Source organism: Muntiacus reevesi, chromosome X (genome assembly GCF_963930625.1).
Source record: "Muntiacus reevesi chromosome X, mMunRee1.1, whole genome shotgun sequence".
Classification (NCBI taxonomy): Eukaryota; Metazoa; Chordata; class Mammalia; order Artiodactyla; family Cervidae; genus Muntiacus; species Muntiacus reevesi.
In genome coordinates, this window is record NC_089271.1 from 97,879,666 (window position 1) to 97,905,283 (window position 25,618).

General features: G+C 48.4%; 1 protein-coding gene across 4 annotated transcripts in view; it reads right to left on the reverse strand.

Moving 5' to 3' along the window:
- ZNF185 (zinc finger protein 185 with LIM domain) overlaps nucleotides 1-25,618 on the reverse strand; it is a 67,431-nt gene that overhangs the window by 20,037 nt on the left and 21,776 nt on the right. For 3 of the 4 annotated variants that reach the window (XM_065915207.1, XM_065915205.1, XM_065915206.1), the window contains 6 exons: nucleotides 21,172-21,258; nucleotides 17,907-18,011; nucleotides 16,084-16,182; nucleotides 13,611-13,706; nucleotides 12,727-12,816; nucleotides 6,372-6,566 (listed from right to left, as the gene is read on the reverse strand). In XM_065915207.1, coding sequence (XP_065771279.1) covers nucleotides 6,372-6,566; nucleotides 12,727-12,816; nucleotides 13,611-13,706; nucleotides 16,084-16,182; nucleotides 17,907-18,011; nucleotides 21,172-21,258 — 672 coding nt within the window. The remainder of the gene's footprint in view (nucleotides 1-6,371; nucleotides 6,567-12,726; nucleotides 12,817-13,610; nucleotides 13,707-16,083; nucleotides 16,183-17,906; nucleotides 18,012-21,171; nucleotides 21,259-25,618) is intronic. The other variant, XM_065915208.1, reaches the window with a different exon arrangement.

Here is a 25,618-nt window from a genome sequence, read left to right on the forward strand (position 1 = left end):
TGGCATAGTCTTTCTTTGGGACTGGAATGAAAATTGACCTTTTCTGGTCCTGTGGCCACTGCTGAGTTTTCCAAATTTGCTGGCATATTGAGTGCAGCACTTTCACAACATCATTTTTTAAGATATGGAATAGCTCGACTGAAATCCCATCACCTCCACTATCTCTGTTCAAAGTGATACTTCCTAAGGCTCACTTGACTTCGCATTCCAGGGTGTCTGGTTCTAGGTGAATGATCACACCATCATGGTTTTCTGGGTCATGAAGATCTTTTTTTGTAGAGTTCTTCAGTGTATTCTTAATATCTTCTGCTTCTGTTAGTTCCATACCATCTCTGTCCTTTATTGTATCCATCTTTGCATGAAATGTTCCCTTGGTATCTCTAATTTTCTTGAAGAGATCTCTAGTCTTTCCCATTTTATTGTTTTCCTCTATTTCTTTCCATTTCTTCCTCAAACTGAGGAAGGTTTTCTTATCTCTCCTTGCTATTCTTCATAACTCTGCATTCACATGGGTATGTCTTTCCTTTTCTCCTTTGCTTTTAGCTTCTCTTCTTTTCTCAGCTATTTGTAAGGCCCCCTCAGACAACCATTTTGCCTTTTTGCATTTCTTTTTCCTGGGGATGGTCTTGATCACTGCCTCCTGTACAATGTCACAAACCTCCATCCATAGTTCTTCAGGCACTCTATCAGATTTAATCCCTTGAATCTATTTGTCACTTCCACTGTATAATAATAAGGGATTTGATTTAGGTCATACCTGAATAGTCTAGAGGCTTTCCCTACTTTCTTCAGTTTAAGTCTGAATTTGGCAATAAAGAGTTCATGATCTGAGCCATAGTCAGCTCCTGGTCTTGTTTTTGCTGACTGTATAGAACTTCTCCATCTTTGGTTGCAAATAATATAATCAGTCTGATTTCAGTATTGACCATCTGGTGATGTCCATGTGTAGAGTCTTCTCTTGTGTTGTTGGAAGAGGGTGTTTGCCATGACCAGTGCGTTCTCTTGGCAAAACTCTGTTAGCCTTTGCCCTGTTTGATTTTGCACTCCAAGGCCAAATTTACCTGTTACTCCAGGTATCTTTTGCCTTCCTACTTTTGCATTCCAGTCCCCCATGATGAAAAGGACATCTTTTGGGAGTGTTAGTTCTAGAAGGTCTTGTAGGTCTTCATAAAACTGTTCAACTTCAGCTTCTTCAGCATTACTGGTTGGGGCAAAGACTTGGATTACTGTGATACTGAATGGTTTGCCTTGGAAACGAACAGAGATCATTCTGTCATTTTTGAGACTGCACCCAAGTACTGCATTTTGGGCTCTTTTGTTGACTATGATGGCTACTCCATTTCTTCTAAGGGATTCTTGCCCACAGTAGTAGGTATAATGGTCATCTGAATTAAATTCACCCATTCCAGTCCATTTTAGTTTGCTGATTCCTAAAATGTTGATGTTCATCCTTGCCATCTCCTGTTTGACTGCTTCCAGTTTACCTTGATTCATGGACCTTAGATTCCAGTTTCCTATACAATGTTGCTCTTCACATCATTGAACTTTACTTCCATCACCAGCCACATCCACAACTGGGCACTGTTTTCATTTTGGCTCCATGTCTTCATTCTTTCTGGAGTTAAGTCTGCATTCTTCTCCAGTCACATATTGGGTACCTACTGACCTGGGGAGTTCAACTTTCACTATCCTATATTTTTGCCTGTTCATACTGTTCATGGGATTCTCAAGGCAAGAATACTGAAGTGGTTTGCCATCCCCTTCTCCAGTGGACCACGTTTTGTCAGAACTCTCCACCATGACCCGTCTGTCTTGGGTAGCCCTATATGGCATGGCTCATAGTTTCATTGAGTTAGACAAGGCTGTGGTCCATGTGATCAGTTTGATTCGTTTTCTGTGGTTGAGGTTTTCATTCTCTCTGCCCTCTGATGGATAAGGATAAGAGGCTTATGGAAGCTTCCTGTTGGGAGAGACTGACTGTGGGGGAAACTGGGTCTGTTATGATGGGTGGAGCCATACTCAGTAAGTCTTTAATCCAATTTTCTGTTGATGGGTGGAACTGTGTTTCCTCCCTCTTGTTTGACCTGAGACCAAACTATGGTGGAGATAATGAAGATAATAAAATTATAAAATGTAAAAATTAAAGCTTGCTAAGCTGATGGAAAAACAATCTCCCACAGCCTGAGATTTTACCCTTGGCAATGACTGTCCTCTGGTCCTCTTCTGCTGGGCCATACCAACTGTCCCTATGTGAAATTATATGCAACCCACACATAAGAATTCTCTATTTTGTCTCAGCTCTCAACTACTCTAACTTGGCCAATTCAGACATTCTAAGATCCTGATTGGATTTTTTTCTATCCTTCATCCAAGTCACCTTCACAATTCTGCTGTTATTGTTGCCTGTGTCCTTGCACTTCTCAGTCTGCCCTCTTCTGTGCTTCTTGGAATCCCAGGTTAGTCAAGCTGCATCCACTGGAAGGGTGCATAGACCACCTTTCCGTCTGACATATGTCCAGGCTGGGGCTGAGGAATTGATTGTTACTTGAGATTATGAGGAGTAAGTGGCCCTTAATTCCCTGACCTACACACTCCAAATGCCACATTTTCTGATAAACCTAGTCTGTTGAGATACCATGCCAGTGACTGGACCCAAAGACTAGAAGTGGAGAATCATTTGGGTCTGTAAAGAGGGCTTGTCCACAGCCACACCTGGAAGCCAGAGCCTTGCCTCTGGTGCCCTTGTCTGTTGACTCGTTTGAGACTGCTGCCTTGGCTTGGTATGTCCGTGAAGTGGGCATTTGTTCAGATGGCTCCAGGAAGTGCAGTGGCAACTTGGAGAGTTGCCCCACCACGTGAGCCAGGAGGGGCTACATACTCCACCTAGCCACATACTTTCTGACTTGACACTTCTCTCTTCTTCATTGCTTCCCAAATTCTGGGTTCATTATTCTTATTAAACCACTCTGTTTCCATCTCCACAGCTGCTATCCTAGACAGGGCCTCATGATCTCTTACCTGGAGGACTGGAACAACTTCTAAGCTTTTCTCCCTGCCTGTACCTGCCCATTTCAAGTCCATTCTTTTCATTGACACCATAGAGATAACTGTAAAGCACAAATCTGACCACATCAATTGTCTGCTTAAAACCTTTCTGGCCCTGTAGGTGGGAATGGAAAATGCTGCAGCTGCTGTGGAAAAACAGTTCACTGGTTCCTAAAACAACTTAAATATAAAGTTATCATATGATCCAGCAATTTCACCTCTGAGTATATACCCAAAAGGACGGAAAGCAGGATCTTGAAAATATATTTGTACACCCATATTTATTGCAGCACTATTCACAATAGCCAAAAGGTGGAAACAACCCAAGTGTCCACTGACAGATGAGAGAACAAACAAAAAGCAGTATGTCCACATTATGGAATATTATTCAGTCTTAAAAAGAAAGAAAATTCTGATATGCTACACTGATGAACCTTTAAGACATTAAGACTAAGAGAAAGATGCTAGTTACAAAAGGACAGATACTGTATGGTTCTGCTTCTATGAGGTATCTAAAGTAGTAAATATATAAAGGCAAAAAGTAGGATGGTAAGTGCCAGGGGCTGGGAGTAGAGGGGATGGGGAGCTGTTGTTTAATGGAAAAGTTCTGGACATTGGCTGCACAACACTATGAATGTACTTAATGCCACTTAACTGCATACTTTAAAATGGTTAAGATGGTAATTCTTATGTTTTGTGTATTTTATAACAATTTAAAAAGAAATCTTCTTGGCTCTTTTTCCTCTGCAGAAAGTCCAAGTCCTTATGGCATAAGGTTCTGACCCTGCCCACCTGTGCTTGTGACCACAGTTTTTGTCCTTTATTGGGTTAATGTAGTGGGTAGTGTGCTGGTATCTCTAAGACCACCCTTGGGGTCAATGATTCACTAGAACTCCCAGGACTCAGCATACAGTCATCCTCACAGGCCCAAATGACCTTATCACATCTCTGCACATCAATCCCCACTAACCTCACCAGCTATCAGCTAGTTCCTATCAAACCTTGGGGCCAACACTACACACAGTTGCTCAAAAGTGAAATCTTGGGAGCAGCCTTGGCTACCACTTTCCTTCACCTTTACCTTTGATAAGGCAACTTGTCAGCTATCTCCTGGCTGGGCAAACAGCCTCTTGACTGGTCTCCTCCCTTGTGTTGCTGTATATCCACCCCGTTTGTCATGTCTGGTCTTTAGACTCTCCTTTGCAAAACCTGTCAGTGGTGCCTGGGGCCCTCAGAATGTGGGTCATGCTCGTCAATCTAGGAGTAGGTGCCTGCCCAGCCTCGCTCATCACTTCCCACCAAGCCAACCATTAACTCTTCCTTCACTGTAGCCACCCTGAGTCTATATTTCCATCACAATGTATCTATCTTTCTGGCAAAGTCTTCCAGCTTCAACCTCATCCCACCTATAAAGAAAGACTCTCCTGACATCCACCCTAACTCCCCCCCACCCAAAGCCCAATCACCTCCTCCTTTACCTACAGGCTGCATTTTTTTTCACCCTGTCTAACCAGAGAGCACACTGAGTACTGTGGCACAAAGTCCAGAGTTGTCCTTTCAGTATCTTGGTCTGGGCCCCTACAGGGCCTGGAGTCAAAGATGGGCAAAAGGAATCAAAGACCAGTTGGATATTCTTAAATAAGAAAACCTGTTACATCTAACACGTGAGCCTGGCACTAAAAATAGCCTCCTGTTTAAGTATGGAAACTTTATGTATAAGAACCACAGTATCATGAAGATTGTTGTTCAGTCTCTCAGTCATGTCCAACTCTTTGCAACCCCATGGACTGCAGCACGCCAGGCTTCCCTGTCCTTCATTATCTCCCAGAGTTTGCTCAAACTCATGTCCATTGAGTCAGTGATGCCATCCAGCCATCTCATCCTCTGTCGCCCCCTTCTCCTCCTGCCCTCAATCTTTCTCAGAATCAGGGTCTTTCCCTATGAGTCAGCTCTTTGCATCAGGTGGCCAAAGTATCGTAGCTTCAACTTCAGCTTGAGTCCTTCCAATGAATATTCAGGACTGATCTCCTTTAGGATGGACTGGTTTGATCTCCTTGCTATCCAAGGGACTCTCAAGAGGCTTCTCCAGCACCACAGTTCAAAAGCATCAATTCTTCAGCACTCAGCCTTCTTTATGGTCCAGCTCTCACATCCATACGTGATTATTGGAAAAATCATAACCATGACTAGATGGACCTTTGTCAGAAAAGCAATGTCTCTGCTTTTTAATACACTGTCTAGGTTTATTGTAGCTTTTCTTCCAAGGAGCAAATGTCTTTTAATTTCATGGCTGCAGTCACCGTCCATAGTGATTTTGGGGCTCAAGAAAATAAAGTCTGCCACTCTTCATTTTCTTTCTATTTGCCACGAAGTGATGGGATTGGGTGCCTTGATCTTAGCTTTTTCAACGTTGAGCTTTAAGTTTTTATTTTATCTGTCTCTGCAATAGGAGTTACAGCTACTGTTCCCTGTCTCCTGGGTTAGTGAAACACTCCGGTGTTCCCTTCTAGCATTTCTCTCTTGCTTGGATCTGCAGAAGTGATAAGTGCTTTCATTTGTTCTCCATGAAATTTCCAAGCAATACAAACTGGCTGTGTTTCAATCATCTTTCAGCACATCCATAAGCTTTATAGGGCACGAATGTAATGTTCAGCCAGGCAGATGCCATCAGGAGAGCCTTGACTTGAACACCACACACCCACACCACAAAGTCACCTCTAGTGACAATTACACCTGCCCTGTCACTTATGCATACCACACACCAACACATCACCAATCATAATCCCACCCCCCACCTTTACTGCCAGTATCAGGGCACCTCTCTAATATGCTTGCACTCTCCTTTTTTCCCCCTGTCACTGTGACCTTCTCTCTCTGCTTCACCTTGTTGTACTCTTTCACAGTCTCCCCTTTCCCCCATCATTTTTAATTATCTGACAGAGCCTTTTTACACATACATATAGCCCTCATCTTACCCGAGACCACCCTTGCCCCGACCTGTGGTGCTCCTATACTCTGGGAGACCTTCTTCCTCTTCCACACATAAGAAATTAGCCAGGGTTTCTTACCTCTGGGAACAGATGACTGCTCCCATCACAGGCTCCATCTCGATTCCTTCTGCCAAAGGAAGCCCCTTGACACTGCTCCATGCCCGGGGATCACCATTCTAACTGCATTCACCAGGCAGGAGCCTGAGTACCTAGGTGTGCAATGTGCCAGGCACTGGCATGCATGTGGGGCAAAAGTGGGTCCTACCTTGGTCATGGCCCCTGGAAAAATTCCAGTTCAGGCAGGCTAGCAGGAGCCTGGCACAGAGTAACCCTTACCTGTTGGCCGGGCTGTCCACTTCCAGGCGCTGCTCAGGATTTCTGGGGCTGGTCTGCTCCGAGGTGCTGGGGTCTGTGCACTGCTGGGTGGGTACAACTGGGTCTCCTTGATCATCTTGCAGGACTCCGGGCCTCCCCTGCCACGTCTCTCCCTCCTTGGTGACCACATTCTTCTCCTCAAAAACCACCAAGGTGCTGAGGAAGAATGAATCCTTGATCATCCACTGCACACCCATATCCCCTTCTGTGACCACAGCAGGCTCCTCTCCCGGGGAGGGGGGGGGAGGAGCCTGGCATGGCCCCCACCTCAGGGAGCACTCATGTCCTCCTCAGGAGGACCCCAGCACCGCTGCTTCCCTCCAACTGACAAAGGCTGTCCCTGTATAAGATGAAGCCTGAGCCCAGATGCTTTTGCCACACTCTGAATCCAGCAAGGAGGCAGTGACCTCCCAGATGTCCTCAGTATCAAGTTCTTTGGGAGATCTTCTGTCCTTCCTGGCCTGACATCACACCTATACTTGCACATCCACATTCACTGTGAACAACTGCAGTCAATCATCCTCCCATTGTCATCCCCATCCTGGCATGCTTCCAAGGGCCTTGTTCTCCTCACTGGTGCCTCCTCCACATCCTGTGTGATGGTGCTCAGGCACCAAAGATTTCATATGCCCACTAGGCCAGTGGCCAAGACTGAGTCAGGTTATTGAGAACATGAGCCTAGCATTCCAGAAAATGACTATCTAGTTCACCATCACCTTGATCCTGGTCCATCCTGAATTCAACCCTGCCAATCAGCAGCCTGCCTCCAATTGCTTGTAGGGCTATATTAGGGCAAGAAGATCATACCACCAGCTACCTCCAGCCCTGGGACTCTTTATTCATGGAAGTTAATTGCATAGTAGGCAGACTCACTGCTTTCAAGCTGGAATAACAAGAGGAGCAGAACTCATAACTTTTGGAGAGCATGCTCTTCTCCAATAGTGCCACTCCCTTAGCCAGCAGAATACCCTGACACACTCACCCCACCTTTGCCTATGACATATAGGCTTGAGTCAATGACAAACCAAAAAGGCCTAAAGAGCATGTTTCCTGACTCTGGAAGCCCTGAGCTAGCTTTCAGTTCAGTTTAGTTCAGTCTCTCAGTCGTGTCCAACTCTTTGCGACCCATGGACTGCAGCACACCAGGCTTCCCTGTCTATCACCAACTCCCAGAGCTTGCTCAAACTCATGTCCATCAAGTCGATGATGCCATCCAACCATCTCATCCTCTGCTGTCCCTTTCTCCTCCTGCCTTCAATCTTTCCCAGCATCACGGTCTTTTCCAATGAGTCAGTTCTTCACATCAGGTGGCCAAAGTATTGGAGCCTCAGCTTCAGCATTAGCCCTTCCAGTTAATATTCAAGATTGATTCCCTTCAGGATTGATTGGCTTGATCTCCTTGCAGTCCAAGGGACTCTCAAGAGTCTTCTCCAACACCACAGTTCAAAAGCATCAATTCTTCAGCACTCAGCTTTCTTTATAGTCCAACTCACATCCATACACGACTACTGGATAAACCATAGCTTTGACTAGAAGGACCTTTGTCGGCAAAGTAATGTCTCTGCTTTTTAATATGCTGTCTAGGTTGGTCTTAGCTTTTCTTCCAAAGAGCAAGCATCTTTTCATTTCATGGCTGCAGTCATCATCTGTAGTGATTTTGGAGGCCAAAAAACAGTCTATCACTGTTTCCATTGTTTCCCCATCTGTTTGCCATGAAGTGATAGGACCGGATACCATGATCTTAGCTTTTTGAATGTTGAGTTTAAACCAGCTTTTTCACTCTCCTCTTTCATCAAGAGGCTCTTTAGTTCTCAGTATTCTTGCCTTGAGAACCCCATGAGCTAACTTTACTCAATCAGAGTCCTGTACCAACCCATGGCTCCAATAGAATTATGATAATAGAAGTTTTCCTCACCAAGCTTGTGAATAAAGCCGAGATTCTCAGCAAAGAGCAATTTGAATGTCTACTGTGACACAGGGACAAGTCAATGAATAAAGCTGCTTTTCCCTAAGCCTCAGAGCAGAGTCACTACAATTATAGAAGGTATAACCCACCTGACCCATGAAAAATAAATTTTAGTGACACAGTCACAAGAAGTCTTGCTGAGCAATATAATAACCCAGAAGTCCTCCTGGCCCCTAATACATTGCCTAGAAGTCAAGTGTTTAGAGACAGTAAACGTATTATAATATTTCTGGCTGTAACTAGATCAAAAATCTGGAAGCCTAGTCCAGCTACTGCCAACTGTGGACACAGTCATATTCTTTACACGGAAGACAACAGCTCCTTCCACTCTTGCAGTACCTCCATTAGACTCTTCCAATGATTGACTGCAGTTGTCCACAGTGAATACATGTGCTTAAAGTCCACCTGTTCCTAATGCAGAGAGAACACAAACCTGAAAAACCCAGACTTGCAACACAGAGGAAAACAGTATACGCTTTAGATGTAACGTCTAATGTATACTGGGGAAGGGGTGAGCGACTCTGTGTCTCATTAAATGAAGTCAGGCCAATAAACCTGGAAAAGAGGATCAGAGTGGAGCATTCCCCATGTCCTTAAATAGTTCTGGTGGAAAGAGGTATTCCTCTGGGGCTGGTTATTTAGCTTTAACTTTTAATAAAACGAGACTCCAACATGTATGTAGTACTTTGTGCCAGGAAATGACCTACACACAAAACCATTTAACCCTCACAACAGCCCTACGTGGTAGGATGTATTTTTGCCACTATTCTACAGGTAAGAAAACTGAAGCACAGAGATGAGTAAGATACCCAAGGCCACACAGCAAGTAAGGGACAGGGGTTACATTAGAGCCCAGGCATAGGAGTTCATGCTCACTACACTATACAACCTCTTCCTGTACCTGTCATGTACTGTGATGAAGCAAAACCAAAGTCAGATTAGCGCAGTTCTTCAACTTTGGGACAAAGGCACTGCTGTGCAAATTGGACCACCCAACCTGTCCACCTCCCTCCTCGACCTCTTGATAATGACGTCCTCTCCCCATGGAGCCCCAGTGCCGAGTTTGCAGGTCCGCCCAGGGTCCCTCGGGGTTGAAGGGTCGAGCCGAACTCCCCTCGTGTCCATGGGTCCTGGCCACGGCCAGCTCTGAAGGCCAGTCTCTGGCATTCAGAGACCACCAGGGCAGCTCGCCAAACAGCCCCTTTGGATCTTTGCAGGCACCCAGCTTCCTTCCTCTCTCCCGCCTCCGCCTGCACTGTGGTGATGGTGCACTCGGGTTCAGGAGGCCTGCATCAACTCCATGCGGGTGGGACCACCCAAATCCTCCAGACCATCGGGGGATGGGCAGCGAGAGCCCAAGGCGCCCAAGATGGGCGGCCAGGCAGAATTGTGATTCTCGCACGCCATCTCGCGGCGTTTACGGGAACTGCCGCCAAGGCTTCTCTCGCCCAAGGTAGCCATTTCAAAGCGTGGACTGTCGCATTTCCCGACAAGCCCCGCGACGTGAGCACACAGCCGCAGGAAATGGCGGCGCGCGCAGGCGCACAGGAGCTGGACGTATACGTTCACATCCCCCCCCAACCCCGGGGCACGCACGCGCAAGCGCACACTGGAAGGCCTCCCGCTCGCCTAGTCAAAGGGGTGCAGGTGTGCGCATGTGCAGGCGCGTACGTTCTGCGCCCACTGCTCAGCTGCCTGCAGCGAAGGTGGGGAGTGTGTGCGCCGTTTTTTCTTCCCAGCCCGTTATCTTCTGACTTTCCGTAGAGATCAGCTTTAGGACAGCATTTGTCAGCCTCGCCATTATTGAAATTTTGGACTGGATAACTGTGATGGGAGCGGTCCTGTGCACTTTCGGCCATTGGGCAGCATCCCTGGTCTCCACCTACTACTTGCCAGTAACACCCTTTCCCATTTGTGGCAATCAGCAGTGTTTCCAAACATTGCCACGAGACTCGGGGATTGGAGGTGGGGGAGATGCCCCAGGTTCAGAACCACTACCCTACAGCAAATAAGTCTAAATCTCTGCATGGGTTCTGGATACTTAAAAAAAATAAACAAAAACGTCCCGGGTGGTTATCAAATGCAGCCAGAGTTGTGAAACACGGATCAATAAAGTTTGTTTTGATTTTGCAAACTTTTAAGCAGAGTTAAGAGTTAGCCATGTGAAAGTGTTAGTCACTCAGTCATGTTTGACTCTTTGCCACCACATGGACTATAGCCTGCCAGGCTCTACTGTCCATGAAATTCTCCAGACAAGAATACTGGAATGGGTTGCCATTCCCTCCTTCAGGGTATCTTCCGGACCCAAGAATTGAACCTGGGTCTCCTGCATTGCTGGCAGATTCTTTACACTGAGCCACAAGGGAAGCCCAGAGTTAGCCGTGTCTCAGCTCTATCCCTAGCTCTGCTCTTCACAGGAGCCCTCTGTTTCCTCCACTGTCAAATGGCATAGCAAGAAGCAAGATCCTTCCCTAGCTATGAGGAATATTACATATGTTAATGGATAATTCAAACTGATGTCTAAACCCCACCCCAGACATGTGCCACTGTGACCCAGGAGAGCTCACTGATATACTACAAAATAACCACACTTCTCCAGCTCTAGCGCATATGCCCTAGGCAGAGGGTCCATACAAAGCCCACAGGGGCTTTTTCAATTCCCTCACATGTGCCCTTGATGTGCAGGTGTGTCCTCAAGTAACCTTAGGCATCCAGGAGTCCACTGAGGGTTCATAAATATTCTATGCATACACACATACATACATCTATCTATACATATATACATGATTATAACAGACTGAATTATGGGAAAGAATGTGTGATAGAGCCTGTTGTTATGCAACTTCCAATTGCCAATCAAAATTGTCAGTCCATGCTGGTCTAGGTGAATATGTAAAAGCCCTCTGTATTGAAAAAAACCCCTGTACTTCATCATTCTGTTGCCAGTGCCTCTCTTGGCTTGGCCCATGTCTCAGTTGAGGTGTTCTTTCTGTTTTTTCCTTAATAAACTTTCTTTTGCCATGGGTAAGATCCCAGATTCTTCTTTGGGTCCTTACCAAGAACCGAAGCCCACAGGAGGGTCCTCTTTAACCCTCCCCAAATGTGGTAACAGGTGTCAGTTTTTGTTTTCACTCGGTTCACTTTCAGTTAAATTCAAAACAAACAAACAAAAAGTCACATAATAGGGCCTCATACCTTAGAGATCTGTTGCCCACCCAACCCCCAGCACCGTGGTTTATGTAGGGGTGACAAGTGTAAAAAAAAAAAAAAAAAAAAAAGTAGCTGTAATGAGGTGTAGCATTGCAGGAATTCACTCACTTTTTAAACACCTAAATCAGACCATGTCCCTCTCTGGCTTAAAAATTGAAATAAGATGCAGTCTCCGTCTCATGGCTTACCAGGGCCCAGTTCCATCTGTGATCCCCCTCACCAGGTTGGCTCCAGTTACTTGATGCTTAGGAACCTGCTAAGTGTTCCCACAGCAGAGTTTTTTTAGTTTATGTTCCCCCATCTCCAGTTCTTTTCTCCTTGCTCTTCCTTGAGTTGTTGGCTCCTTCTCCTCCTTAGAGGAGCTCTCCTGAATCATCGCCCCACTCCACTTATCTAAGTAGTACCCTCCTCACCACCATTACTTTCTTATCTTAGCAACTTGGTTATTTCTTTCAGAGCACTGTTCTTCCCAGGAGTCACAGAGATGTGACTTCTAGTCCTTTGTTCTTCATTATAATTAGGTGCAAAGCTCACAATTGTGGGGAGGACTGTATGAGAAACTAATTACGGGACTGTGCACACAGGAGGTACCCCAAAGTGAAGTAGTTGTTGTGATTATTAATGATATCCAGTACTAAAGGCCAGTCAGCCCATGCCTACTGTGACAAGCCTGTTCCACACTCAGCTACATACAGTGCCAAGTAAATACCAGGTTGTTTGGAGTCTTATGTATATACTCTTCTCTCTGCTTGGAGGATTCCTATTTACCTTTCAAAATTCAGCTCAAAATCACCTGTCGCACAAGGCTGTGTTAGGCCCCACTTCCCCTATTCTCGTATTGACCAGGTTTTGTCTATGTGCTCCAACCTCCAGGACAGGGCAGGTGCCGTCCGAGTGAGTGCTGACCGAAAGAGTGGATGACTTCCTGGTTATGGAGAACTTCCTGGCTAGATGCTACAAGGTGTACTGGGAAGCTCTGTGGCCTCGGAGGCACAGGCCAGAGGTTTGTAGCTGGAGCTTCAGCCCTCGCCACATCCCTTTTGCTAGTAGGCATCACTGATCTCACCTACCCAGTCAAGGGCTAATGCATACCTGAGCTGCATCTCTCCACCACAGAAGCACTGTTGGCTGATGCCTTACCCCTTTGGATTTGCCTTCATATCCTCCAGGTCTGCCAGGCTGTTGCTCTTCCTGTTGGCCAGGACAGCAGAGGCCGAAATGGCATCAGAGCTGAGGGAGGAAGCACACAGGCCTGCTGAAGCCTCAGACCAAAGAAGACTGGGGGCCCGGGTCTTCCCTTTCCTAGCTGCATTCTCATGGGAAAGGAGGACCTATGTATGCCAATAAAGGCTGCTGTGAGTTAGAGCATCCTGTGAGCCCTGGCTGTGGCCTTAACACCCCAGTTCAAGACTAAGCACTGGACATGACCAGTTTGGAATCCCTAGGGAAGTGTCCTGCTAGTTTTGGGTTCCAGCATCTTTGCATGACTTACATTTCCTGGGGCTCTGTGGAAATCCAGAAAGATCTTTACTTACTAAATGCTCCACAAATCCATAGTAAAATGGCTTCTCTCCACTGGTGGATTGGTAGATCAAATAGGGCAGAGAAGCGTGCAGCCTGGGAATGTACAACCTCTTTCCATTGCACCTTTGCACCTCCCCCAGCCACCTCAAAGGCTCCCTGGGACTGAGCCCTCTACTGTCTGTCCCTGGGATTCTTCCCCTTGACTCCTCTGAGCAGGGTCTCTTTCTAAGCTCCACCTCCCAATGCGTTCTTCTCTGCCACCTCAGCTTGAGTCCCTGTGGCTATGTGCTAAGTTGTCTGGGTCACCTGATTTATCACCCATATCTTCTCTCCCACTGCCCCCAGTGGGTGGGCTAACCTCTATGTCAAGGCCCCTCTAGGCTTCCCTGTCCTGTGGTGATTGCCTGATGTGAAGATGTCATAGAGCTGAGAAGTGCGAGGGGAAACCTGAGGTGCCAGAGGCAAAGAGGTTGATCATTGGGAAGTTGGCCAACCCTTACCTGATGGTTGCTGGTGCAGGCTTGCAAGGTTGTGAGTTGGCACTGGGCACCTCCTGATCATCCAGGAGAGGGGTGAAGCCAGCAGGTGAGCACGGCCTGTGGAAGGAGTCCAAGCCTGGTCTTGGTTCAGGACTTTGTGTCTTTATGTCTACTCCCCCCAAGAGAGTGGCTTCTGAAATGGGGTGATAACTGTGTCTGCCTCATACATTTACTGAGAACAGTGTGTGTGCAAGTATGCTAAGCCACTCAGTCATGTCTGACTCTTTGTGACCCCACGGGCTGCAGCCTGCCAAACCTCCCTCAGTTCAGTTCAGGTCACTCACTCAGTCATGTCTGACTTTCTGCGACCCCATGGGCTGCAGCACACCAGGCTTCCCTGTCCATCACCAACTCCTGGAGCTTGCTCACACTCATGTCCATCAAGTAGGTGATGCCATCCAACATCTCATCCTCTGTCATCCCCTTCTCCTCCTGCTTTCAGTCTTTCCCAGCATCACCCTGTCCCTCACCATCTCTTGAAGTTTGCCCAATTTCATGTCCTTTGCATTGGTGATGCCATCCAGCCATCTCATCTTCTGATGACGTCTTCTCCTTCTGCCCTCAATGTTTCTCCTTCTGCCCTCAATCTTTCCCAGCATCAGGCTCTTGTCTAATGAGTTGGTTGTTCACATCAGGTGACCAAAATACTGGAGCTTCAACTTCAGCATCAGTCTGGGCCCTAACACATGCTAAAACATTCCTGTGATTATTACTGGGCCCTGTGGCTATCTGTAGAAGCAGCAACCGTCTGCAGTCTGTCTTTGCCCGTCAGTTTGATACAGATTCAGTGGGTGCTGTCTTATGCAACCTTCCCAGGTGTAGGCTGAGTTCTCTGTCTCTGCATGAATCATAGCACTCCGAGAAGTCAGGGCTTATGGAGCACCTGGTCACCTGTACTAGCCTGCACACTCCACCTTGTGTTTGTTCCCAAACCCACCATAATCACTGAATTCAATTATTAAGTAAACTCAGGAAAATGAATGGAAAAGGAGAGTGCTTTTTTGTTGATGACAAACAACTTTTTCTTTAGAAAGATCATAAAAGCAAGTCTCTTAACAGTCATTGTCAAAATAACTATAGAAGAGTCAGTGTAAAACACTGCATTAAAAGTTATAAAAATCTAGAAGATTCTTCAGATAATTTTGCAAGTTAATATGAGCTTCAGCTTCATTTTAAGGAAACTGAAAACAGAAATCAAAGACTTCAATTTGTCACGGGGCATACACAAGAAGGATGATCTGGATAAATATCCGAAGAGGAAATAATCAAGAACCAAGTCCAGTAATGTTGCACCAGAGAATGGAGTCAATCTGCAAAATTGTGCTGGCCAGCACCGTGACACTGGCTGCAGGTGTGGGGCTCTTGCACAGCCCTCCCCACTATGGGAAGCTCAGAGAACCAAGGCCCTGGCCCCATGGGCTTTCCTGGCACCAGAGGCCCCAGCCTGCCATCCTCTTCCCAGGTGGGCTTGTGCTCCTGATTTGGAAGTGGGGGTCAGAGTTCAGGCATCAGTTGCAAACTAGTAACCCTAGGGAAGGCAGAGGCTCCCGGTGGGCCCGGACAAGTAGGGGCAGCTGAAAGGACCAGTTGGGAAAACAAAGGAGTCCCTCCTCGGACAGACTGCTGTAGGGCAGGGGTGCTGGCTGGCAAGTGCTTTAGTGGCTCTCTGCAGGCATCACTTTCGCCATTCCTCTCTGGCCATCTGCTCTGAACCATGAGGGCTGTAGTACAGCTTGGAGCTGAACTATCTCTGCCAACATCTGCACACCTGGACTTTTCCCCCCAGGAAGAGTTATGCTTGGTTTGGAACCACTTGGAGACAGGTGGGACCTTGCCACTCCACAAATCACCTGAGAAAATGGGCCCTGACTCCATCCAAGTCCAAGAAGTCAGAGCCTAGGTGGATACACTCGTCTCCCACTTTTTCTCCTGGGCCACTGCTCTTCCATTCACTGAACCTGAGAGCATAGCTGGCCAGAGGAGGAAGATTGGGGTAGGGAGGAGGCTTTGGGGCTTCTGGAAGGGAAGGGCAAAAAGCAGAGATGAATGACTTCTTTCTAGCTTGCCCTTAGAGCTCAGCCAAGAATCAAGAAGGCAGTGATTCATCCATCATTCTCTCCTACCCACAGATCAACCTAGCTCTCCATGTCTACCTTGTGCCTACTTGGGAGGAACTTGAGAGCCAGTGGAAGAGAGTAGGAGAAGAAGCAAGATTCAAGGAGAGGTAAATCTCAGGAGTGGAAAGTCCAGGGACAAAGGATGTGGTGGTGGTGGGAGTGCTGGAGATGGGAGAAGCAGTGGGCAAGACTATGGAAAATGAGCAGTGCTCTGCCCCCAGCAACCCAAGCAGCTGTGGAGGCTTGACCCCAGACTGTCACCAGGAACATGAAAGAATCAGCAACTTGGGGCCACTGGCCTCCCCAGGGTAGCTCACCCTCCTTTCCCAGAGCTGATGTCTGCTCCAACCAAGTCTTCAGCTGGGGAGCCCATGGCTTCCAATCCCATGTTGCCATCACTTGACTGTGCACTTGATCTGGATGCAAAAAGAAACATTTGCTGATTTACAGAGTTTAGATTTAATGTAAATTTGATTTAATGTAATTTAATGATTTAATGTAAATTTGATTTGATGTAAGTTAATTCAGTTCAGTTCAGTTCAGTTGCTCAGTAGTGTCCGACTCTTTGTGACACCATGAACCGCAGCACGCCAGGCCTCCCTATCCATCACCAACTCCTGGAGTCCACCCAAACCCATGTCCATTGAATCGGTGATGCCATCCAACCATTTCATCCTCTGTCATCCCCTTCTTCTCCTGCCCTCAATCTTTCCCAGCATCAAGGTCTTTTCAAATGAGTCAGCTCTTTGCATCAGGTGGCCAAAGGATTGGAGTTTCAACTTAAACATCAGTCCCTCCAATGAATACCCAGGACTGATCTCCTTTAGGATGGGTTGGTTGGATCTCCTTGCAGTCCAAAGGACTCTCAAGAGTTTTCTCCAACACCACAGTTCAAAAGCATCAATTCTTCAGCGCTCAGCTTTCTTTATAGTCCAACTCTCATATAGTCCAACACTCCATACATGACCACTGGAAAAATGGGCTTTAATTTAATTTTACTTAAATTAACATAAATTAATTTAATGTGCTTCCCTTGTGGCTCAGCTGGTCAAGAATCTACCTGCAATACAGGAGACCTGGGTTCGATCCCTGGGTTGGGAAGATTCCCTGGAGAAGGGAAAGGATACCCACTCCAGTATTCTGGCCTGGAGAATTCCATGGACTATATAGTCCATGGGATCGCAAAGAGTCAGACACGACTGAGTGACTTTCACTTTCAGGCATCCTGAGAGCAGTCCTCGAGGACCAGAAGCTCAGGCCTTCAGTTGCCACTCTGTACTGCTTCAACAGAAGCCAAGATAATACCAGCACTATTTTAGCTTTCATCCCAAAATTGATGGGCTGGGATCAAGAATGGAGCCAAGAAACAGAGCAAGGGGGCACAATGGGAGGTGGGTGGGGGCATGACCAACAGAACAAAGGACAAAACGGTTGGGGCCACTAATAAACCACAGAGCCCAGGGCTGAGGTTCCACAATGAGAAGGCGATAGCAGGTGGACAAGCCTGTAGGCTCTTCTCCGTTACTAGCTACCAGCTTCTCACTGAGGACGTGCCCAACTCTCAGCCCCTGCCCACCATACCCAGGCTCCCCTGGTTGGGCTTCAGGGAGATGTGAGTTGGATGGTTGCATGATGTTGGGCACAACCAGCCCCTCTGGACTCGTCATTCCCTGTTATCATTCTGCCTCCCACCCCTGCACCCCTTCCACATCTCCCTTTGTCCACAGGCCATCCTGGAAGTCCCTATGAGATGCTCTGCAAGGGCCCATACATCCTTTGATCACTGACTTCCCTAAACCTCCAGCTCAGGGCCTTGCTTGCCGTGGCTGTCCACAGGGTTGCTTTCCATGGAGTAAAGGCACAATGAGGTTGGGCCGAGGGCTGGGGTTGGGGTGGCCTGGCCTACAGTTTTGTCTTCCTCTAGAGTTTTGTCCAACTGCCTCCCTGAGGGATCTTGGTGGAGGCCTACCCTTCTCCAGGCCTTATGCATTCCTTCATTCATTCTTTCAACAGATATTCATTGAGGACCTGCACCCCAGACACTGGGGACACAGTGAGGAATGGAACAGCCCTGGTCCCAGCTCCATCCACTGGCCTTGGATGGGGGGCCACATGGGCTCTGGTCCCTGCACCAAGTTACCTTTCAGAGTCTGCATCAGGGCTCCTAAAGGCTCCTTCACTAGTCAAGTTTCTCTTGGGCTCTCCGGGGTGAGGGACCTCTTTGTCTTTGGAACCTGAGGAAGACCTAAAGTGGAAAGAAACAGAAGTTAAGCACCCACACTTAAGTGGGGGCAGCTACCTCATCCCCAAATGCTAACTTTCTCCAAAGAGCTTAAATCCTGATGTTGCAGGATTGGCTAATTATCAGGATCTACTAACAACTACTATTGATTGACAGTCAGACCCCATTCTCATGACTCTGCATGCATTAGCTCTTCACATCAACCCCACAGCATGGTCACTGTTCTTATCCATGCCCACTTTCCAAATGAGCAAACTGAGGCACAGAGGGCCTGGAGTGACTTGTCCCAAGTTCCACAAGTAATAAGGGGAAGAGCCGAGATTTGAACCCAAGCAGTCTGGCTTCTTCAGAGTTTTGGACTATAATCTTCTATGGGGTAAAAATTGATCCTACCTTCTTGATTCAAACTCCCTGTATTCTCTCTGAGGTCATCAGGGAGTCTCATAGTGCCAACCCCAACAGAAACACTCCTGTCATTGTGACCATTCAAGACCACTGACCCAGTGGGTAACTCCCACCTTTTCTCCCCCATCCATCCTTCATGACCCTGTGTCACCACTTCCTGCTTGCCTTGCCACACCTTCCATAACTCTTCCATCTATTTCTCCTCTTCTGCCCCTTAAATGTTGGTGTTCCTGGCATTCCTCACCATCTGCATGCTTTGCCACTGATCTTGGTCACCTCCTTTGCTCCCATGGTGTCAACTGTCATTCTGAAGCCAATGACATCTGCCTTTTCCCACTTCTCCATATACCCACTACTTCCTGGGCTGACCCTCAGGAAGCTCACCCTCAACATGGCCAGAACTGACCAACCTCCCCAGCTGCCTCCAGGGGAATGATTAGGCAGCCACCACCTCCACAATATGATCTGTGCTCAGTTTGCCAGCTCCTCTCTCCTTGAGCCCCTTGACATTGTACCCCATGTAAACATCAAGCTTGAACCCCATTATTTCTACTCTCATCCTTCTACATAGAACATGGAAATCTCTTGAGCCCTGACCTCTCTCCCAAAGCTCAACCACAAACTGTGAAAGGCCTCCTGGTAAGGTCATCATAAATAGTAATTTGTAAAGTACTAAGTATAGCATCCCTCCCTGCCCTCTACCCCTAGCCCCCACTACTGTAGTGAGTTATGGAGCAAAAAGTGTGGGGTGGGAGTCAGGCAGGCTAGGTGGGAATTATGGATCTGCCTGCTCTTGGCCATGGGACTTAGCAGTTACTGAACCATTTAGGGTCTCAGTTTTCTCATCTGTAAAATGGACACAGTGATTGCATCTACATCCTGCATGGGGACATGGGCTTGGCTGTTTGGGGCAAGGCAGGGCTTAGTGAATTCTATTAAGAGTTTTCCCTCTTTCTTCCTTTTCTCCAACTTGACTTTCTGTTGGAAAGTTGGAGGGGGCACTCCAGGGGATCTCAATGGGCTGTTATAGCTTTGTCACTTCCAGACAAAATGCCAGAGGCCTATGGGGCACACAGTGCAGACCTTCCTCAGAGACAGCCCGGCTTCCTCCTGTGTCTTTCAGGGTCACTTTGCCCTTGTTTCCCAGGTACTTGTCACCTTAAGGAAAACAGTGAAGCAGCTTCCAGTGTTGCCATATTAAAGACATTGTCACACTGGGTAATTCTCAATTATTCCAGCAATAAATGCTACTGTGGTCCTGTTCTGGGACAGGCTCTGGGCTCTCCAGGAACTTGGGGTTCTTGGGGCAGAGCCATCCGTGTGTGGACAATCATGACTCTGTGTGTAAGACTCTCTGTGTGAGCTCAGTATGGAAAGCCCTTCACAGAAAGACACACAGATGAAGGAGGTGCAGCAGATGGGAGACATCTTGGCTGAGACTGGACAATGCAAATGGCAAGGGCATCCCCGGCAGAGCCTACAGCCTGTACAGCCAAGTGGGGCTGGGGAAGGCTGGGGGGCAAGGTCCAGGGAGGAGTGTATATAAGGGGAGCCAGGAGGGGGTGGTTCGGCCCCATCAGGCAAGGTAGAGTTCAGGCTGCAGAGCCTAAAAGGAAGGGGGTGTTGCAGGGGTTTTCACCAGGCCTGGCAGAGGACTACTGCTGCCCTTTAGAAATGGCACCCAAGTAGAAATATGAAGATTCTGGGATGGGGTGAGTGATAGAGGAGGCCTGGCCCCAGGGAAGGGAGTAGGGACAGAAATATCTCTAAAACAGAATGGACAGGACTCAGTGCCTGACTGGGCCTGGGGTGTAGAGAGGGTGGAGCCAAGGAAGAGAGTCAAGGGATCCACAGATCCATCAGGAGTCATTTTAGATGTCAGTTCCTCCAGGAAACCTTCCTTAACCACCCCCACCACCGTGCGGGTGAGAGGCCCTTGCTTGGAGCTCCCACTGCCCCAAGGATTAGCCTGGGTGTCCATTCTGGCCTCCCTCCCCAGACTTTGGCCTCATGAGGTGGGGTCTCAGTCTGTCTGCTTCACTGCAGCCTCCCAGGTGCTGGCATGGAGGCAGGTGAGTAGCTAAATGAGCAGGAGTCAGAGTGCCACAGAGAAGCACAGAAGTCTCCCTCCCTCCGCGGTCTCCCCTCCCTGCTCAGATTTCCAATTGCTCCCACCTCAGCTTTGCTGGACCCATCCCCCCATCCCCCAAGCCCTGCCAGCATGTTACCTGTCTGCCCCCTACCTTGGGAGTAAGCCTGAGTCCACTGTGCTCCCTGCTGGTTGTGCATCTCCCTGAACCGCCCCCACTCCTGAACTGTCGAGGCTGATCCAGTGACCCCGCCCCATTCCTGGTGGCCCCAGTCACACACAACGGCCTTAGTGACCTGGGTGGGGCGGGGCTCCACAAAGCCCAGATCCCCACCCAGTACAGCTGGCTGCTCCCATCCTCAGGGCCCAGCAGGGTGAGCCATCACTTCCAGGGGCTCCTGGCACATGGCTAGGTTGGCATCTCAGGCCTGACCTCACTTGTGTCTGTGTCTGCCTCCCCCTACCAAGCAGACAGTCAGCAACTCCAGACAGGGGGTCCCCAGGGCTGCATCTGTTCCCCCATAGAACCAAGTGCTTGCTCCCAGGAGTTCTGGAGTGAAATGAGATGGGGCAAAGAATCCAGGTTGCTCATTTCTCCCACCAACCAGCCCGCAGACCTCATCACTTGCAGCCTGGCCCTGCTGCTCCCATCTCTACAATCGTGTGTACCTCATTTCTTCCAGGTGTGGGGCCACCAGGTGGAGTCCTGCCCCGGGTGTTGTGATCTGCAGGTGGACAGTCTCCTCACCTCTTGCACTGCAGCCAAAGGAGAGGTAGAGAGTTGCTGGTAAGAAAGGCCTCCCCTTCCCCATCTGTGCTGGGGGTCCCACGGTGTCCTCTCTCAGGAGCCTCCTGGCTAGTGCAGTGGGACACCCAGACCTTGTCCCTCCCTTTTTTTCTCTTGTCTCCTCCTTGGACTTGAGTCTTCTTGGTGCCGCAGCTGAACTTAGGCCATTGACCTCCATGTGCCAGAGGAAGGGGACCAAGGGACCTCTTATCAGTCTCGTGTTCTTGATCCCAGCTTCCTTCAGACACAGTGAGGGGCGCCTTCTGGGTACAGAGGTGAGCCCTGGCTGTGGCCACACTGCAGCATCCAAAGTGGCAATTTGTGAGTTCATGGGCTGATGGGAACACATGGTGAGCAAGATCCCCAGGAAACCTACACGCTGAATCTGGAGTGACAGCCAGTGAAAGGGAAGACTCAGGGCTTGAAGGTCAGAGAGCAGGTGCCCATGAGCTGGAACACGGGCAGGATCAGACATTCTCAGCCCTCAGAAGGTCCCTTTGAGCATTCCTTTGCTCAGAGCCTGGTTGAGAGTGACTGCACACAGCCCTCCAATACCACTGGATTTTGTGTCCCCACTGCAGGGCCTGACACCCAGGAGGATCTGTCTGTGCTGTTGGTTAGGGCTGGAGAGAATCTAGAACATTGGCTTTGTGGGGTTCTCCTTCACTCCAAACCACACCTATCAGGTCCACATTACAGCCACTCACTCCTTCTTTTGGTTGGCCCTGGCCACTGGGGTACAGGTAGGGGTGAGTCCCAGGCCTCCCCTGGTGAAGCCCCTGGCCCAGCAGGGAACAGGATGAGGGCCAAGTGGCATGGGCGCTGACACAAGTAACCTGTAGGGCCATGCCCAAATCAAGCCCCAAAGGCACCTGGAAAGTTCCATGGAGGAGTAGCTGAGCCCAAACTCACTGGAGGGAGACAGTGGGAGGAGGAAGAGGCTGGCAGGGCTCTTAAAGACAGAGGCCAGATCGACTGTGGCAAAGAAAGTCCACAAGATGTGCTTGAGGTGGGGGTGAGGCCTTGACATGATCAGGCATGTCAGAAAGGACAGTCGGGGGTCCCAGGAGGAGGAGAGGTGCGTGGGGGGCAGGATGGAGACAGGGAGCCCCTGGAGGGCAGGTCAGTGAGCTGCTCATCTCTTTCCCTTCTGGACACTTAGATGATGAGAGGAAATGGAAGGGCTGCGGTGGACAGGGCTTCTCTACACACGAAAGCCCAGAGGGGGCCTGGTGCACATGGGTAGCTCTGATCTAGCCCATCTCCATTCATGATGACCATGAAGACAGCCTGTTGCTCCTTTGTGCCAGGGAGCAGGGACACGTTCCACGTGGGGATGTCACAGGTAAGTAAAGCATACTTTCTCCCCAGCATTTCTAGTTCTGTCAGACAGGAAATAGGAACCAAGCGCTATCCCAGCTGGTGCCTCTCCCTTAATGCTTGCCTCCTGAGCTGACTTAAAGTCTCAGCCCCCATGGGTCCTGCTATGGGTGGCATTGTGTCTCTTCTAAAAGATGTGCTGAAGCCCCTGGTATCTATGAATGTGGCCTTATTTGGAAATAGGGTCTTTGCAGAGGTAAACATTTACGATGAGATTGTACTGGAGTAGAGAGGGTGTGTTATAGAAAGGGGACAAACACACAGAGGGAAGACAGCCATGTGATGGCAGAAACAGAGGTCGGAGTGATGCATCTACACGCTAAGAGGTGCCAAGGACTGAAACTGAGAGAAAGGCCTGGAACATACTCTACTCCAGAGCCTTTGGAGGAGCACACAGCCCCGCTGACACCTTCCTTGATTCAGGACTTCTGGCCTCTAGAACTCTGAAAGCATGCATTTCTGTTGTTTAATCCACCCAGTTTCTGGAACCCTTTCATGGAAGCCCCAGAAAATTCACAAAGGGGTCTTCCAAGCCTCTCCTCTGCAGCCAGCAGCCTCGCCCCTCTCCAGACCCTCAACCACCCACAGCTCTAGTTCAATCTGAAGTGGTCAGCCAGGTTGAGAGCTGCTGGAGGCCAGAAGCTCTTATCCAGTGAAGCCACAGCTACAGATGGGAATGCAAGTGGCCTGTGCCAAAGGACTCATCCAGCTAAAAGAGGGAGAGAAGTCAGGGAGGGAGGACAGAGGAGTTCCTTCTCGGCTGACCATGGTGGCATTTCCCTCTGACACCAACAGGGGGCAATATTGGCCTTTTCATTTGATGATGAACTTCCCTGGTGGCTCAGACCTTAAAGCATCTGCCTATAGTGCAGGAGAGGCGGGTTCGATCCCTGGGTCAGGAAGATCCCCTGGAGACAGAAATGGCAACCCACTCCTGTACTCTTGCCTGGAGAATTCCATGGAAAGAGGAGTCTGGCGGGCTACAGTCCATGGGGTTGCAAAGAGTCGGACATGACTGAGCAACTTCACTTTCTTTCACTTTCTTTCTTTCTGCAGCTCAAGAAGCACCCAACTGTACCAGCACCAAGGCACTTCTGATAGGTGAAGCAGAGAGGCAAGAAAGCTTGAGCGGTGCTGAGATGGGGGCAGCAGCCAGGCCTGGGGCTCTCACACAGGCTAGCGTCTCTAAGAGGGAGTATCCGAGTGAGTGCACTTTGGAAGGTGGGCAGGAGTTATCCTTCACATCAAGAGGGGGGAAATGAGATGAGCCCAAGAAACTAGGCCACATGGTGCATGGAGGCAGGGCCACTGCCGCAAGTGGGCTCTTGAGGTGGGGAAGGAAAGGGATGGAGGAGATGGTGGAGATGGGAGCTCAGATTTGGACACTTGGTACTGAGGGGCCATTGAGGCACCCAGGCAGGTCAGGAGTCAAGAGGGGGATGGGGCATCCTGCAGTGGCACTCTTTCTGTTCCCCTGTAGGGTTTGGCACCTGAGACGGGGGTGGCCCTCCTAGTTGGCCACAAATCAATTATTTTGGTTCAATCCCTGTTCCCCAGTGCTCTGAGCTCCTTCAGGGATACAACTAGGCCTGGAATTCTAGATAACTAGGCAGGCAGATAACTATAGATAACTATGCAGTCAGCAAAAACAAGACCGGGAGCTGACTGTGGCTCAGATCATGAACTCCTTATTGCCAAATACAAACTGAAATTGAAGAAAGTGGAGAAAACCACTAGACCATTCAGGTATGACCTAAATCAAATCCCTTATGACTATACAGTGGAAGTCAGAAATAGATTTAAGGGACTAGATCTGGTAGATAGAGTGTCTGATGAACTATGGATGGAGGTTCGTGACATTGCACAGGAGACAGGAATCAAGACCATCCCCAGGAAAAAGAAATGCAAAAAGGCAAAATGGCTGTCTGAGGAGGCCTTACAAATAGCTGAGAAAAGAGGAAAAGTGAAAAGCAAAGGAGAAAAGGAAAGATATGCCCATTTGAATGCAATGTTCCATGAATAGCAAGGAGAGATAAGAAAGCCTTCCTCAGTGATCAATGCAAAGAAATAGAGGAAAACAATAGAATGGGAAAGACTAGAGATTTCTTCAATAAGATTAGAGATACCAAGGGAACATTTCATGCAAAAATGGGCTCAATAAAGGACAGAAATGGTAGGGACCTAACAGAAGCAGAAGATATTAAGAAGAGGTGGCAAGAATACACAGAAGAACTGTACAAAAAAGATCTTCACGACCCAAATAATCATGATGGTGTGATCACTCACCTAGAGCCAGACATCCTGGAATGTGAAGTCAAGTGGGCCTTAGGAAGTATTGCTATGAACAAAGCTAGTGGAGGTGATGGAATTTCAGTTGAGCTATTTCAAATCCTGAAAGATGACACTGTGAAAGTGTTGCACTCAATATGCAAATTTGGAAAACAGCAGTGGTCACAGGACTGGAAAAGGTCAGTTTTCACTCCAATCCCAAAGAAAGGCAATGCCAAAGAATGCTCAAACTACCGCACAATTGCACTGATCTCACATGCTAGTAAGGTAATGCTCAAAATTCTCCAAGCCAGGCTTCAGCAATATGTGAACCACGAACTTCCAGATGTTCAAGCTGGTTTCAGAAAAGACAGAGGAACCAGAGATCAAATTGCCAACATCTGCTGGATCATTAAAAAAGCAATAGAGTTCCAGGAAAACATCCATTTCTTCTTTATTGACTATGCCAAAACCTTTGACTGTGTGGATCACAGGAAACTGTGGAAAATCCTTCAAGAGATGGGCATACCAGACCACCTGACCTGCCTCTTTAGAAACCTGTATTCAGGTCAGGAAGCAACAGTTAGAACTGGACATGGAACAACAGAGTGGTTCCAAATAGGAAAAGGAGTATGTCTAGGTTGTATATTGTCACCCTGCTTATTTAACTTATATGCAGAG